Raw genomic sequence first — 16,403 nt, 5'->3', positions numbered from 1 at the left:
AAAATCAATAAAAATATATTGAAAAAAAAAAATTGTGATGCAATGCGTGTTTCTGGTGTTGTTTGTCAATTAACTACGACATTCTCCTCTGTGAAGGAAAAGCTCTTCAAAAGTCCTTTTAGTTTTTTAGTGTTTACTGGTTATCATGAAACTAATCTTCTGATTGAGCTTGAATGGAAATGACTACCTGGAGTTCGAATAGTCAGTGTTCAGTAGTTTTTAACTTACTGCCAGTAGCACAACATCAAAACATTGAACTGAAGAAGAGGGAAAAAAACAGTATGCAAACTCTAGTTAACCAAAAGAAATGTGAGCATGTGTTGAATACTGCTATTTGGATTCTTTGTAACCCGTGTTTTTGTAGCTACAAATGACTGCCAAATGCTAAAAGTGATACAGAAGCACTCACTGAACGGGGGTATGTCTGATTGCACCTGCTCAAAACATGGCTGTGCAGAATGGACAGATTATAGGTTGCCGCTTTATCAAGAAGCAGTCATTGAAACAAGATTTTCTCACAGGAAAACAAAGGCAGAAACAATCAGTTTAATTTAAACATGGCCACCTATCTTTACCTTTCATACCATTTCAAAGGCTTGTTTGAGGGTTAAACCTGGGATTACGTGGCATGGGAATTCATAGATATGAATGAATGTAGAAAGGCAAATAACAGTGAATGTGTTGTATGTGTGATCCTCCCACTACACAGAGTGGAGCAGGCTGAAGGCCCTGTAGTGGAAAGAAATAAAGTACATAAGCAAAGAGACAAAAACATTCTGATTCGGTTGACATATGATAATGCCTGAAGTAAACACGTGTGGATGAACAAAAAGCTCAAACCTTAGTGCGCTCCAAGATGTACAAATTGAAATGAAACCAGCAGGCCTTTACCATCGCAGTTACTGTAAAGCTTTCAAAGCAAATGCCAGCTAATGAAGTTCATTTTCCTCTGTTTGTGCCCCAGCAATGCAAAGTTAAACGCTATTAAGATGATCAAAGCGAGCGGAAAATTGACATGACTTCGTATCTAAATGTATCAATCATTAACTGTGAGGGAAACAGAACGCAGTTGCTCCAGTTCTGAGGAAAGCTTTTTCATTCTCCTCTGCTCACTGACTCCCAAAAGCCCAAATATTTGCTTGATATCTGGGTCTGACCACTTGTTCTGAACTTCTCCCTCCTCAGGTATTGTTTCCCTCATCTCATTGGCTGTTTTGTCCTACGAGCGCTACTGCACAATGATGGCGCAGACTATTGCAGACGGTAGAGACTTCCGCCCAACCCTGGCAGGGATCTGCTTCTCCTGGCTTTACTCCGTGGCCTGGACCGTGCCTCCGCTGCTGGGCTGGAGCAGATATGGTCCTGAGGGTCCCGGCACCACCTGCTCGGTTGACTGGAGGACACGTACGCCAAACAATATCTCCTACATCATCTGCCTGTTCACCTTCTGCCTCGTTCTGCCGTTCGGCGTCATCCTCTACTCCTACGGCAAGCTGCTGCACGCCATCAGACAGGTGCGAATCTGCAATGTAAATGTTATGAGAGTGTTTGTTCCAAAGTGAGAAAATGAGCCTTTCGGGAAAAACAGAACACTAATTCTGTCATGAGATGTGACTGTCAAGACAGTTGTGTGGAAATGACCCAGATTTGAGATGAGACACCACAAGGGCATCTATACATTATGTGATTTATATGTAGAGCACAAGAGCAGCCCCTTATCTACGACCTCAACCGAATCACGAGTGTATCATAAGCCTCTCTTTACTGTATAGCCCGAGGCTGCAAAGCCGACAAGAGAGCGGGTAACATGAGTACAAACATTTCAAAGACTTGAGCTTGAAAGCTGAGAAATTTGAACCACCAATCAGGTTTGACTTTTCAACAACCGTCCATTAAAGCTGCCAACATCGTTTTCTTCTCTTGTCTTTAACTTTATGCCTTCGCTGCCGGTCGGGGAAGCTCGGGTCAAACTGCAGCTGTGAGTTTTCTTTTAAAAGCCTCTGAAGCCACATCATATGTGCCAGAGCATAATTGATACCTCGAAGCAAGAAAGAGCAGACAGAGAAAAATGGGAAATCATGACCTGAATTCTGGATGACAGTCATAAATTGTGTCTTCATATTGCTGCTGAGCCGGTGAACTGTTGTAACGGCTCCGGTTATGTCTGAAACTAGGTTGTGTGCTCAGTTTTTCCAGATTTTCTGTTTTAAATATTAATGGTTTTATTTACACTACCAATCAGAGGTTTGGAGTCCCTCTAGTTCAAGCATTTTGTGTGTTGTGTATTGTCAACATAGAGAAAGTACACCATAGATATTTAAGATATCATCTCACATTTGACCTCTGTATTTATGACCTTGAAGGAGGTCAAATTCTAATACTTTTTCCTTAAAATTAAATACTACCTAGAGAGTGAACTTTGGAGGAGGTTTATGCTCTCAGATTGCTTCTGGTTTGTTGTTTAAACATTTTCTAATAATTTATTTTGATGTAGTTTATTTATTTATTTTCAAAATGAGTTTAACTTCACATAATACAAACACAAACCATAGGACTATAACTTGGAGGAAAAAGCTGAAGATAAATTTCACCCTTTAGGATTTAGAGTATTATTATTCCCTTCAGGTGTAATCTTTCTATTTCCCTCCTCTCCTGGTTTAAAGTGCTTTGCTCTATGGATTAAACTAGGATTTTGTTGCTCATTTCCAGCTTCATTCTTTTTTAGCATTCTGCCATATGACCATATTAAATAGTTCTTGGCTTTTTGACACCATAAGGATCTAAGAGTGGAGAAAAGGGAGCTTCTGGGTCACAGGTATTTCCATCATTTAAAATAATGGAAATTTTGCTAATTCAAACTTAAATATAACTTCTGCATTGTCTTGCTTACCACATACTGCTGTATTTATGAAAATACATCATTTTAATCAGACATAAGGGCAAGATATATATGCAAAGATAGAAAATGCCTCAGTCATTCCAACAATAATGAGATTAAGTCTGCCTTGCACAGTGTAGCATTAGCTACATCATCAGTGTGACATTATTACTCATATGTAAAATCCATATTACTTTAAAACTTTAGAGCACAAATCAGTGGACTGTTAAGCAAAATACTCCATTACCTGCCACATACAATCGTACTATACTTAGCACAGAAACAGATGACAAATGGTCATTCAGGATCTTCATGTAATAAAAAACAACAACAATCAGGTAAATATTGTGATTGGTCAGTGAATATCAATAACTAGTAACAGTAACATTCAATATTTTAAAGCCTGACTTTGACTGATTTTCACATTAGAAAGCTGAAAATGGTAGTTTGGTAAGAAAAATAAAGAGCAGCACAGAGCTTCAGTCTGCAGCGTGGTGTTAATGACAAGATTACAGGCAACTGTCTCCATTACACACTGCTGAGGCACTTCATTAAACCTCGAGGATACAGGCTTTCACGCTCAGCTGTAGCGCCGAAAACTCTTTATGGAAAAGCCCAAATAAAAAACAAACAAAAAACATGTGAATGTTATGAAAAATGTACATCAAGAGAAGGAACTCTGATTTGCTAATGTTTCTTTTACTTTTATTTCATTGCATGTAATATGGTGACACATGTTAACTTCTTTTTATTCATGAATATAAATGCATTCTTCTCTTCAGGCTGATGGTGCCTGTCTGTAATATGTCGTTCTATTAGGGTCATTAATGAGGTTAAGCATTATAATATTATGATTTAAACAATTTACACAGAAGCAGCTCCAAAGTAAGTTGTTCTTTAGGTGGAGAGATGGGATGAGTTACATACTCAAGGTCAGAGATGAGTTACTAAACCATATGGACCATATGATGATGGGTGCATAACATAGAATCTATGAATAAAACTTAACAGAAGTGGAGCCAGTGGGCACACTGCTCATTTGTAAGGATATCCTGTAAAGCAGATGGGGGTGGAGATGTGATATTGAGGTCCCACCTCCTCCTTCATGTTTAATAGCAATCTCACTGGGCAATCAAACTGGGCAAAATGTGAGGTACACCCTGAACGGCTCACCACTGTTGCAGGGCAAACACAGAGACATAGATGCCCATTCACATTCACATCTAGGGCTATTTAACCCAGCATGCCTGTCTTTGGACTGTGAGACGAGGCTGCAGAACCCATGCAGGCACAAGTCCACACAGCTGGCTGGTGAATTTGAACCAGGGCCCTCCTATTGTGAACAAACAGTGCTCCCACTGTCCTACTGTTGTGTCATCTTTATGACATGCTGCAAAAATTGATTATTGACTACCCGACAAACAAGCTGCAGCATGTCAGACTGCGCAGAGCTGCACAGGGGGTTGTGCTGTCTCCATTCCTCCATTCCTGCTCACCATGCCACATATAGAAATAATCTGATTTTACAGTGGTTGAATGGGCAGGAGGAGTACAAAACACTAGTGGATTTGTGGAGTGGTGTGAGAGGAATCTGCTTCTGAACCTGAATAAGACCAGAGAAATGGTGATCAACTTCAGAAGGAAAAGGACAGCTACAGTCTGTGTCTGTCCTAGGATGGGATGTTTATGTGGTGGAGGGGTACGTGTACCTGGCTGTCCATTTCAACAGTAGGCTGTAGCATAAAAGTGCAAGAGCAAGAGCAAGAGCTCTGTTTTCTAAGGAAGCTGATCCTTCAATGTGTGCAGCAAAATGAAGTAGTGCACTTAGCTGTGGTCTGCAGGGAGAGCAGCATTTTAGCTAGCAGCTTGAAATCTGAAAAAAGAAAGCAACCGGACTTCTTTAAGTTGGTGAGTAGTTCCAGGTGTCTAATACTTGGGACTCTGGAGAAGCCTCTTGGATGCCAAGTGAAATGTATTCACAAACTTAAAGAAGTCCAGTTGCCTTCTTTTTTCCTGGATGACTGAGAACCTACACAGACATCAGAGCGATTAACACCACCAGGCTGAATAAGCGTATTTGGAAGGCTGTTTCTGTGACTGGCTGAAAATTGGACATTTTTACAGCTGTGGAAGAAAGGTCACTGAACAAACTGTAATCCATCATGGATAATCCTGACTACCCTCTGCACTATTTACTGCAGGCAGCAGAGGACACATTGATTCAGCTGTACTGCTACAAGGACAGATAGTTTTCTTTGTGTTAGTTTGTGATATAAACACAGATCTCAAAATTAGTTATTAGGATCTCATAACCTATAAAGATTTGTACCTAGTAGTTTATACATGCTGATGAAATTAATAAAACCATCTCTGAGGTTCAGTGTTTAGGTTAAAATCTTCTACACTTCAACCAGAAATCGGTGAAGGATTTAACAGAGTAATGCAAAATCAGTTTGCAACAAACTTAAAAAGGCAAAATGTGTTTAAGCTGTCAGTGGTAACCCCAACACTAACTTTAGAGAACATCAAAAAGTACCAAACATATAGCTTTTGAAGCATGTCAGAATGGGCATTTTTGTGTCTTCTGTATAGCATTAGTGTTGGGTTTAGGGTCATAATCTGTGATGATTGAAGGAAAAATGGGAAATATTTACAATAATCATCTGAAAATGTCTTTCACAAATATAAAACTAAGTGAAGATCAAGTTGAGTGATTGAGCCTAACCCGTCAAATAGTTGAAATAAATTCATTTGAAAAAATAATATAAATTAATTGATAAAAATATTTCCAAATCACTGCTGTAAATATTCTGCTTGTCTGTTTATACACAAACAATGGCTCCCTTAATTCTCCTTGTTCTCTTTCTGCATGGATGCCTGTTTGTCATTGCCTTCGCTGTGATGTATGTCCTTTATGTTAATCTGTGACAGCTACATGCACAGTGAGTCTAAGAATTAGGGTTGCCTCAGTCTTCGGCTGTGCATCATATGTCTTCACATTAACTGTGGGAACTGTTCGTTTCTATTAGCCCTGTGGGTGTTGTCTGTGTTGATGTTGTTTGTACAAGAATTTAATTTGCCACACCATTTGCTGGTTCATGTACCGTGCTTCTCTGGGTCTTTTCCATGCCTGCAAGCATAAGGAACTTTTTTTTACTAGTTGTTTGGAGCAGAGACTCAATTTAAGTGTAACTGTATGCAATAATCACTAGTTCAAATATTCTCTGTATTGCAGTGTTACCTGTAAGTAAGCGAAGAAGAAAATAGTTACACACCTTCACTGAAGTCTCAATAATGCAACTGTTTTGGTTGTATTAACATTAAAAGCATGACCCCATACTAAATGCAAACACGTCACATTGTAACTTTTCAAAGTCAGTCTTCTTCTGCATTGCTAACGTGGAGGCTGGTAATCTCTGGAGGTCACCATCAGTTGGCTTACTTTTATCCATACTGAGATATTTCAACCCATCAGATGGCTTGTCCCAAAAATATGTTGCAAATGTGCATGTTTGTTGTCCAAAGATGATTAAACCTTATTACATTAACCACATCAGATTTCAAAGCATCATTTAAATTCACATTCTATCATAAACTGTGATTAAATTCCTTAAGATATGGAGACAAGGAGTGGAGCAGTTGGTACAGATAAAGAAAGTGATGCTGCAGACGCCATCTGAATTAATTAAGCAGAGGAAGACGGGCCAGATGTAGTGAGAAGTCTCTTAGCATACTGCATCCTGTCAGTGATGGCAGGTACATTGATGGATGTAGGTGTAGAGAACCAGGACCCCCCCCCCCCCCACACACACACACACACACAAAAAAAAAAAAACAACCAGAGGGTATAGCTGAGCAGGAAGATGACTATTGAGATTGACAGCTGCAATATTTTTTTAATGTTGTTTTGGCAGTTACTGTATACACTCTGTTTTTTTTTTAATGCCCTTCACAGTTTCCTGTGGTCAACACCAAGTCAAACCTGGATCATCTTACATAAACAGTTTTTTGGTAATGATTAAGAAGATTTTTTAGAAAACTGTGTCTGGTTTTATTCATATTAAACAAGTGTGTTAAACAAACAAGCAAACAAACATACATAGATATAGTCATAGACAGATGGTTTCTTCTGTCTTTCATTCTTGTTTCTGATGATTTCTGAGTCTCAGTTAATGTTCTCTGTGTTGTTGTGCTGGTGCTTACTTTCTACATCTATGGTTCTTAGGCTACGTCCACACGTACACGGGTGTTCTTGAAAACTGAGATTTTCCGTTTTCGTTTTAAAAAAGAATCCCATCTACACGTAAATGCAGAAATGAAGAAAAACGCTGCTAGGAACATGCCAAAGCAACAGGTGGAGATATATTCCTAACCGTGTAGAAATGTTGGCCAATCAGAAGTCTAGAAGCCTCGGTGGGAAATAGTAAACAAAGCTGGGGCATAGAAGCAGAACCGAGTCGTATGTGTGGAGGGACAGTAACTGTGTGTGTATATGTAAGCATTTAAACACTGCAGAGAGTACAATTAACAGTATTGTAGAAATTCATTTCACCAAAACAATAACGTGGCGCACAGTGTGACGTCAAAAAAGGCGCACACCTTTGACGCTGCGTTTTCTCCATTTTTCTCGTCCACACGTAAATGCAAAAACTGAGTTTTTGAAAGTCTCCACCCTGGCAGGCGTTTTTAGAAATCTCCATTTTCAGTGAACGAAAACGTCGTTTACGTGTGGACGAAAGGTGCAAACGCAGAGAAAAATCTGCGTTTTCAAAAATACCCGGGTACGTGTGGACGTAGCCTTAGTCTTCAGTCACACAGGTCTAGAGATATAAAATGTAGATTCAGCAGCAAGTTGGTGAATGTCTGCTGACTATTTCCAGGTAAAATCAGCTGGAAAAAGGCTGCTGCACTGAAAACACTTGAGGAAAATGTGATGCTAACTGGAAACTTTACCCTTCAAAGTAAAAGTTGGGCTTTTCGAAACATGTTGGTTTGTCTCCAGTTCTGGTGTCTGTTGCACTTCATGGTTTCATCTTTATCCACTGCCAAAGCAATTGCAAGGATGCTTGTGGTGTAGCACTACACACCTCTCCACAACCAACTTCACCTAGCCCCAAATACACATGTTTCCCCTGTGATCAGTGGTTGCCAGAAGGTTGCCAACTGGTCTCTGGACAGAATTTTACATTGCTAAATATTTTATTATTGTGTCCTTGTTTACTTCCTGTTTTACTATGAAGGACTGCTTTGTGTGTTTACTGTGTGATTAAGCATAAGTAGCCAAAGTTTTATATAATTAAGTCAGTATATGTACATGTGTACATGTACGAGTGATCCAAATCCCAGGTTTCTGACTGATCCAGACACTAGCATTCAGGGAGTTTTTATTCTTGGCTCTGTATGTTGTCATTGAGAGCAGATATCCTTTATTCAATCATCTCAGTCAAAGTCACCTGCTAGGCCACTGGCAGCCAATCAGAAAAATGTTGGCTTTAAGGGAGAGCGCCTAAAATGACCCAGAAGTTGGTGTCTCGGGACTTGGTGCAGAGCAAACGAGGAGTGTAAATACTGGACTTTTATTCACTGGAAACACATGTAGGTTGAGAATTGTTAGGTAACTTGATAAATATGTCAGCTATATTATACAGCCAAACAATCACTGCAGTGGGAGAGAAAGTGTGCTAATAAATCCTTCCTGTCACTCTATAATAAAAAGCTAAATGGATGCAATCAGTGGGAATTTTCTTTTATACTGAACAGTCAGTGACATTTTCATTTCACTTAACCACATCAGATCTGCTGGTTTTGCTGGTCAATAAAAGAACAATATGCAGTTTGTTTTCACAGAAAGATACTGAGGAAAGTTTGAGAAAGATTGTTTCTTTCTGTCCACTAAATTAAGCCACGTTTCTACAGAGTAAGCCCTTAAGGCAGGAAGATAGCTCTTTGTTTCATGTATTAGTTCTGCGACTTAGAAATCTTTCATTCACGGCTGGTGGCGATCCACTTGAAGTCATTAAACTATCATTCTAATTACCAAGTTGATAAGTGATTTATTAAAACAAACTTGTTGGCAGAATCTTAAAACAAGAGTTGAACTGATAGTCCCTCTGGTTAATGAGCTGATAAGGATCCTAATCATTTTCTCAGCTTTGTTGTGATGTGGTGATTTTATAATCGAATGTTGCGTGAGGATCGCTGGCAAGTTTTCTAATTAACCGCAGCAAAATGCAGCTTCACGTGGAGACAGACAAGAGAAAATGCTCACGGTGAGGAAGATTGGCATCAGCTGGGGAATGTGTTTAGCTTTTCTTTGCTGCCTTGTATGTGTGCTGATGTTTGTCGTCTCACAGCGGCGTAGGCATAAGGTTACCTGGGGTTAAGATAATCCCTTGCTTACACAGCATGTATTTTTCACACTTGCAGGACAAACAAATAAAGCCATCCCCTTAGTTTTGCGATTGAATCTCTTGAGTGTGTCTGTTCAAGCCACATACCAAGTAGAAGAAACTGAAACTGAAGAGGGAGAAGAGTTCCTTCAGGCTTCTGCATCTTTGCTAGCAATGTGAGTTTCATTTGCTTTACTCCACATTTGTAATCCTTTACAGTTTTATTGAAACCTCGGAGCCCTTAATTTAAAACAATTTAGCATTAGCATTATGATGCAGTTGCATTCAAAGCTCTTTTTTTGGATATTGCCTGCTTTTTATTCTCTTATCTGTCAAGATGATCCAACACTGCTTTAATAATGTTGAAATCTGGGGAGGCAAATTCTGTTGCTAGTTGATATTGCATGGCAGGCCTTTTCTGTGTTCATAATTCTTTCAATTTTACCAATATCCCCAGCTGAAATGCAGCCCCTAACCACGACAGAGCTTCCACTCAATTTCTTCAGACTTCTTTAAACTCTCTCCACACCATGTTGAGAGATGTCAAGTGGCCAATAACCAATAGTTCTGTGGGAATCACCTTGTTGGTGCAGAAATCCCGTTAATGCAAGTCAAACTGTATTATCTGTGGCATTTTCCATAGATTAAGCTACATAATTATATGAATAAATGTGTTTTTTTTTTAAAGACAAACTGCTAACAAAGTGGCTAAAGATGCAGTTTAAAGCTGGTTAATTTTGCCACTAATTAAAGAACAAAAACCATCATTCTCCCTTCATAGTCTTAATGTGCCTGTTAATATGTAATAAAAATAGTTTAATCCCCAAGTAGCTAAATTAAGTGAAATTAATCAGAAAGTGTTCCCCATTCTAAAACAATCTCATAACTAAACCGCTCTTGGTTTAACAAACACAGCATCCTGGTTCTGTAAATACCTCTTCGCTCTTTTCTATTGCAGCACACAACACTGACAGATGATATGTTAAACCTTGAAAAAAAAAATGAGAATGTACTGAAATGCACTATTCCCATTCACTGGCAGAAAAACAAAGTCAGCACAAGTATCTGTTTTATTGATGGGGCCAGAGATCAGAGATTTTCAAACATATTTATTAAAATGTTTCTGTTTCTTAGCCTTAAAGCTTCTTTAAGAATACGTGTACTGCAAAAACCTGGTGTATAATTTTCAGCTGACGGAGCTTTTGTGTGTGAAGTACGACTTGTCATCAAATCTTTATGCATTAATTATCATAATGATATATATCAATATATTTTTTTAAATGTACTTGTTTTCTGCCTATATAGATTTTATTCTATTATTAGGTTACTTTGGTTTATTGCTGATGCACAGGTTTATAAACTGATTCTACAGGCGCTACTACTAAAATGACTCTGAATCTCAGTCTGCAAATATGCAAAGGCAAGCACAATTATTTTACCTTGAAAAAAAACCCATGACGATCATCTTGGATCAAATTTTGATTGACATTCTATGAGAATAAAGTTATATTGCACCTCAAATCAAACAAAAACAAAAAGCACAATGTGACACATGACTGACGAGAGGAAGGCGATGAAATGCATCTCCACAGACTATCTGGTGATGTCTATGTGGCTGTGTCAGTGAGAGAGATGGGAGTGGCTGAGAAAGAAAGGCGAAAACGAAATGAAAGACATGTTTGTTTCTCTTCATTTAACACAACAGATAGAGAGGCCTCCAGCAGAAGGCAAGAATTGGCTATTGAGTGCAAATAAAGCTATTGGATTCCAGCAAAAGTTTTTTCTCTTATTCAGAATGAAGAGACAAGAAAAAGAGTAGTAGGTACCCATGATTACCAGTCACGACTGAAAAAGAAAGTAGAAAGGAGGCTTTAAAATAAGCTAAAATGACAAACATAGCGATGAAAGAGTAGAGTGTACGTACTGGCACTGAATGTAAACAAATGACCAAAAGAGAAGATCCCTCCAGTAACAGCAGGTTATAGGAGTGGTTTGGTAGCAGCATTGAAAAACACCTCAGCAGAAGCTTTGCAGATAAAGCAGGTAGAGCTGTTCTGCAAGTCATTCACTGTTAAGGTGAGTGACTCAGACTCAGTCTGCAAAACTGTAATTGACATGGGATGCGACAGCTTTCTCCCCAGTGAGTGGAAAAAGCTCATGTGGCTACATTACTGTTGCCTCCTGTGGAACTCTGTGCCCTTGTCCCCGACCTTTTAGACCTTCTTTGCAACCTTGATGACTTTAAACAGAGTGACAGCCTTGAGTAACCTCACCACTCTTAGACTGAAAATGAAAGGAAGTTCAAACCATTGGCTTGCTTTATGTGTAACAGTCTTACTAATATGGTTAAATTTAATACTTTGGAACTGGTGAAACAGACAGGAAATTTCACCGTGGGTTGCCTTTTTGAGGAGATTTTGTATAACTAACATTAGGACTTTAAAAAGAGCTTTCTTAATGTAACCCTCAGCTTATGAGATGTATTAAACAGTTGCCAAAGTTTGATGTGATGTGAAATAATTTTTTAATGTTGATAAAATTTAATAGTCATACACTTTAAATGGTGGCTTCACCATTTAATATATTTTTGTCTTTCTAAAAGGGGGAACAAGTCTGCACGCTATTTCAATTCAATTCATTTATTTGTCTCCAATTCTTTAGCAATAAATTGAGTTAATGTTTTAAGAATTAAACTATTAAATTAAAGCATTTAGGTCAGAACACAAAGCCTAAGCTTTTGGCTGACCTTATTTTTTGCGAGTTTATCCATCTCTGCTTAAACCTGTTTAAACCATCTTTAATCTATGTTTAATTTAAGCATCCACCAATGCAATTAGAGCAAATAATTTAAAGCTAATACCTCCCCTTGAAGTTGACCCCTTTAAGTTGAAATTTGTGTAATAATTTATAATACCAAAATAGGACTAAATGTGAGGTCAGAATATTCAATAGCACTGAGTATTTCTCACTTTTAAATGTTTCACATCATCAAACAAATTTTGATGTTAGACAATGGTGACCCGAGTAAATGCAAAATGCAGTTAAATGAGCAACAGAATAACATCTACAGAACTGCAGGCATTAGCTGCCTCGGTTAAGGTCAGAGTTCATGATTCAACAATAAGAAAGAGACTGATCAAAAAATGGCATCCACGGGAGAGATCCAAGGTGAAAGCCACCGTTAACCAAGAAGAACAGAAAGACTCACAGAAAATATCCTGTGGACTGATGAGAAAAAGTCTAATCTGTTACAGAAATTAAGCCTTCCAAAAAAATTTAACTAACAGCATTTCATAAAAAGAAAATCATACCAAACATGGTGGTGGTAGTGTGATAGTCTGGGGCTGGATAATGTCTGGTTTATGTCCTGAGGCTCGATAGTGCTTGGGTTCGGCAGCAGGACAAAAAACCAAAATGAAAGTTTTGGGGTACATTAGTCAAAAAACTCATTGTCAGTTAATTCAAATTCCCTGATTGCAGTTCTTGTTGCCAAGGGTAGCAGAGCCAGTAATTAGTGTTAAGGGGCAATTACTTTTCCACACAGCACCAGGTAGGTTTGGATGGCTTTTTTCCCCCTTAATAAATGAAGTCATCATTTTAAAACTTTATTTTGTATTTACCCAGGTTATCTTTGTCTAATATTAAATTTTGTTTGATTATCTGAAATATAAAAACTAAGAAGAATGCTTTTTCACAGAGCTGTACATTTTGCCTCTAGACAGTTTTACTTATCTGGCAGTCTGACTACTCCACTCCTTTCTGCATCTGTCCCTCTGGTTTACGCAAAGCTTAGTCTTTCTATCCCCGTGCTGTCATCTCTTAGGTGATTTTATAAAAATTAAGTTGATGTCCATAAAAACTGATCTATTTGATTAGGAAATGATGAGAACTTTGTGCTGCCTAGAGTTGCAGTTTTATGGGCTGGCAAGAACTTCTCATCTCCTCCTTGTGAAGAGTTGCAGACTTAAGATTCAGGATGCACACTGAACCTTCTGCTCTGCATACAACTGTACACATTTAATCTCATTCATCCTTCAGCTCCTTCAGTATAATGGACAGTAAGGTCTGGACTTTCTTTCCATTCAGGAATTACGGATGCATAGACTGGTTGTTGAATTGCTTTTGTCTGGGACAAATGACCAGAAGGACTGAATTGCAATTTTGCCCTTTGTGCCACAGTACAAACACTTTTTACTTTGAGACTAGTTCAAACTAACTCGAAAGGATTTTAAAAATCATTTATATTCATAACATTAGACAATATTTATTGACAGAGAAGATCCAGATGTACTCTTCTTTCAACCAGATGAGGTCTGTAGGACATGCTTTAAATCTCTCAGGCATGAAATATGGCAAATGTTTGTTCAGCTTAGTACTGATGAGATTTTGATTCCCGCAGAAACTCATCAGGGAAAGTCTTGAGCTTCTGTCCACTGCTGTGTACTTTGATATGAGTTACCAGGAGCCTTTGACGCCCATGTTTTACTTATCATTCTACTTAAGATCTATAACTTAGTTCAGATTCATCATTTCCAAAGAGAAGCTAGAGATGCTCACACATTCTGCTTATATGCAAACTCCAACTGTCAACCCAGCAATGTGATGGAGCATGTCCTTGATCGTGTGACACTTTGTGCGCTACGTCTGACCTGATGCTGTCACATGTCCAAACATATCTTAGTTTTTCTAGCACACTCTGCCTTAAAAATGTGCTTCAGGGGGTAGAGGCTTGAAATAATCTTCAAACATCCTCCACGTCCAGCTGACACAGCAGCTGTGACATGGATTGAGAGGCTACAGTTTGCTGAGAGTAATGTGGAAGACGTGATTTTGTTCTCCAAATGTTCATTTTTTACTTCAAATTTCGACAGTTGACACATAATGGAAACAAGCACAAGCGCCTAAACACAAGTACATTTTTGTTGTCTGTAATACAAACCAGTGCGTGCCAAGTGCAGGTTTAAACCTGGAAATATTTGACATCTTGGATGATGTCCATGTTTAAATTAATTACATGCCACAAGAGACCAGTATTTAATGTTTGTCCATTTAACATTTAACAGCACAGACAATGCTTCAGTTCTGATTTAATCCCAGTGACTAAAGCGTTCACCGGCACGAACTGATAACGCCATAAACTCACTAACACAAGAAAGCCATACCTGTGTTGTTGTTTTTTTTTAAAAAAAGGTTTCATCAACAAAATAAGTATAAATCTAGAAACTGAGAAGAATATGAACACTTAATTATTCATTAGGTTAAATAAAATTCTTATTGATCTCCAAGCACTCTCAGTCTGAGGACGTCTTCTTTCTTTGCTTGTGAGTTTGTAAACCCACCTTGAAAATTCAGTGTGATGAAAATTAAATGGGGGAAAAAAGACAAAAGTAACTTTTTATGATGTTTTCTCCTTTTTCTTTCCTCACCTGAGTAAAATCTCATCTTCTTTTATGTATGATAGAAATTATTTATTTATGATTTCCAGCTTATTAAACCATACAGATTAGTCTCTGTTGTTGCTAAAAGAATATTGCTTTTACTGCTCTAGGCCTCTGTGGCTCCCGCCAATTGATTCAATTATTTGATGTTCATCATGCTGCTGCCTGCATTTATGGTCTTTTTCTGTCAGAGGTTATTAGCACAACCACAATTTGTCTCTTTGCTCAGGATCCTTTGGTTTTAGTCTTAAAAAATTCTCAAATCATCTGTGTTTCAGTCTCTTGTGCATCAGGTGTTTTGGTTTTTGAAAACTAATGTTTGCATTCTGTTTTAAGGTGTATTTTTAGTCAGCTCTGAGTTTTGCTTTTGGAGGGGAGGTATGGCAGCTTTATAACTGGTCAGGGAGGCACAGACATGTAGGGAATAATAAAGCAGAGTTTAAAGCCACTGTTGGGGGAGAAAAGTCTACAAGCTGCTGAAATTGCAGCACCACTGTTTTTTTGTCTGTTTTTTTTTTTTTTTTTTTTTTTTGGCATCATGACAGTAGATCAGTAAAGTGTCTTTTCCTCTTTGTCAGGTCCGCAGCGTGAGTTCAGTGGTGACCCGTCACAGAGAACAGCGGGTGCTGGTGATGGTTGTCACAATGGTGGTATGCTACCTGGTCTGCTGGCTGCCCTATGGTGTGGCAGCTCTGCTTGCAACCTTCGGCCCGCATGATCTTTTGACACCAGAGGCGACCATCATGCCGTCACTGCTGGCCAAATTGTCCACTGTCATCAATCCCTTTATCTACATATTCATGAACAAACAGGTGGGTTAGTGCTCTTTATTTGTCTTAATGACTTTTTTGCAAACATCACTCTCTCTCAACATCTCTTCAGTTTTATTCTAAAACATGCTTACAGTAGAAAAAGCAGCATCTCTTTTATATAACTGTAGATCCATCATAATTCATTTAAGGTTGTCTACATCTTTAGAGACGAACATGCAAACTTAGAATTTGTTTGGATTAGTTAGTGTTGACATGTTGGAGATGTAAGCATACAGTTTATGGTACCTAATTTATGCAGACATAAACGCGGGTAACTACCCAAATGGATGTTGTGTGGCCCTTCCTTCCTACCTATAATTAAACCAAACCAAAAGCAGTTTTTCTGTGACAAAATGAAAAAGTTAAACATTTGACCCTTTTACAGAGACTCTTTTCACACCTGGAAGCTATATCTAAACTAAATTGTGATTTCACAGCTCTGATTGATGGCACAAATGGTTTAACTGAGTCTACTCTAAGCTCAAAATGACACCTTTTTAATGTTTGCTTGGTTCAACCAACAGCGCAAATTTCTAGATCTATCAAAATTACTGAAAGGCAGAGGAGATTATTTACATTACATTACATTTAAAAGCTGGAACCATAAAATTTAGATGTTTTCAAAACCAAGAAAGGGGCAAACACTTTCTCACAGCACTGTCTTAATGTCATTTACACAGAGTGAAAGAGATGCATACATTTAACATTTAGAGGGTAATAAATTGAGTAAGAACCTTTTTAAACCGTGAGATTGAGTCTTCTTCTAGTCTGTCACATGGTTGGCAAGTTTAATCTGATATAATACTTGATGATGTAATTAACTCCACTCACAATGTCCCCGAGGAGCTTCCCTTTGGGTCAATCCAGAAGCAACGTTGGTGAGTAG

The 16,403-nt window shown here is 38.4% G+C and overlaps 1 protein-coding gene across 1 annotated transcript in view; it reads left to right on the top strand.

Moving 5' to 3' along the window:
* Window positions 1-16,403, top strand: part of tmtopsb (teleost multiple tissue opsin b) — a 43,251-nt gene that overhangs the window by 12,796 nt on the left and 14,052 nt on the right. The window contains exons 2-3 of the mRNA XM_084939738.1: window positions 1,186-1,514; window positions 15,284-15,517. Of these exons, the coding sequence (XP_084795864.1) occupies window positions 1,186-1,514; window positions 15,284-15,517 (563 nt within the window). The remainder of the gene's footprint in view (window positions 1-1,185; window positions 1,515-15,283; window positions 15,518-16,403) is intronic.

The sequence above is a fragment of the Perissodus microlepis genome, chromosome 9 (assembly GCF_051167445.1).
Source record: "Perissodus microlepis isolate ML-2025 ecotype Zambia chromosome 9, ASM5116744v1, whole genome shotgun sequence".
NCBI classification, from domain to species: domain Eukaryota; kingdom Metazoa; phylum Chordata; class Actinopteri; order Cichliformes; family Cichlidae; genus Perissodus; species Perissodus microlepis.
Note: the sequence above shows the minus strand (reverse complement) of the source record. Positions and strands in the feature narration are given on the sequence as shown.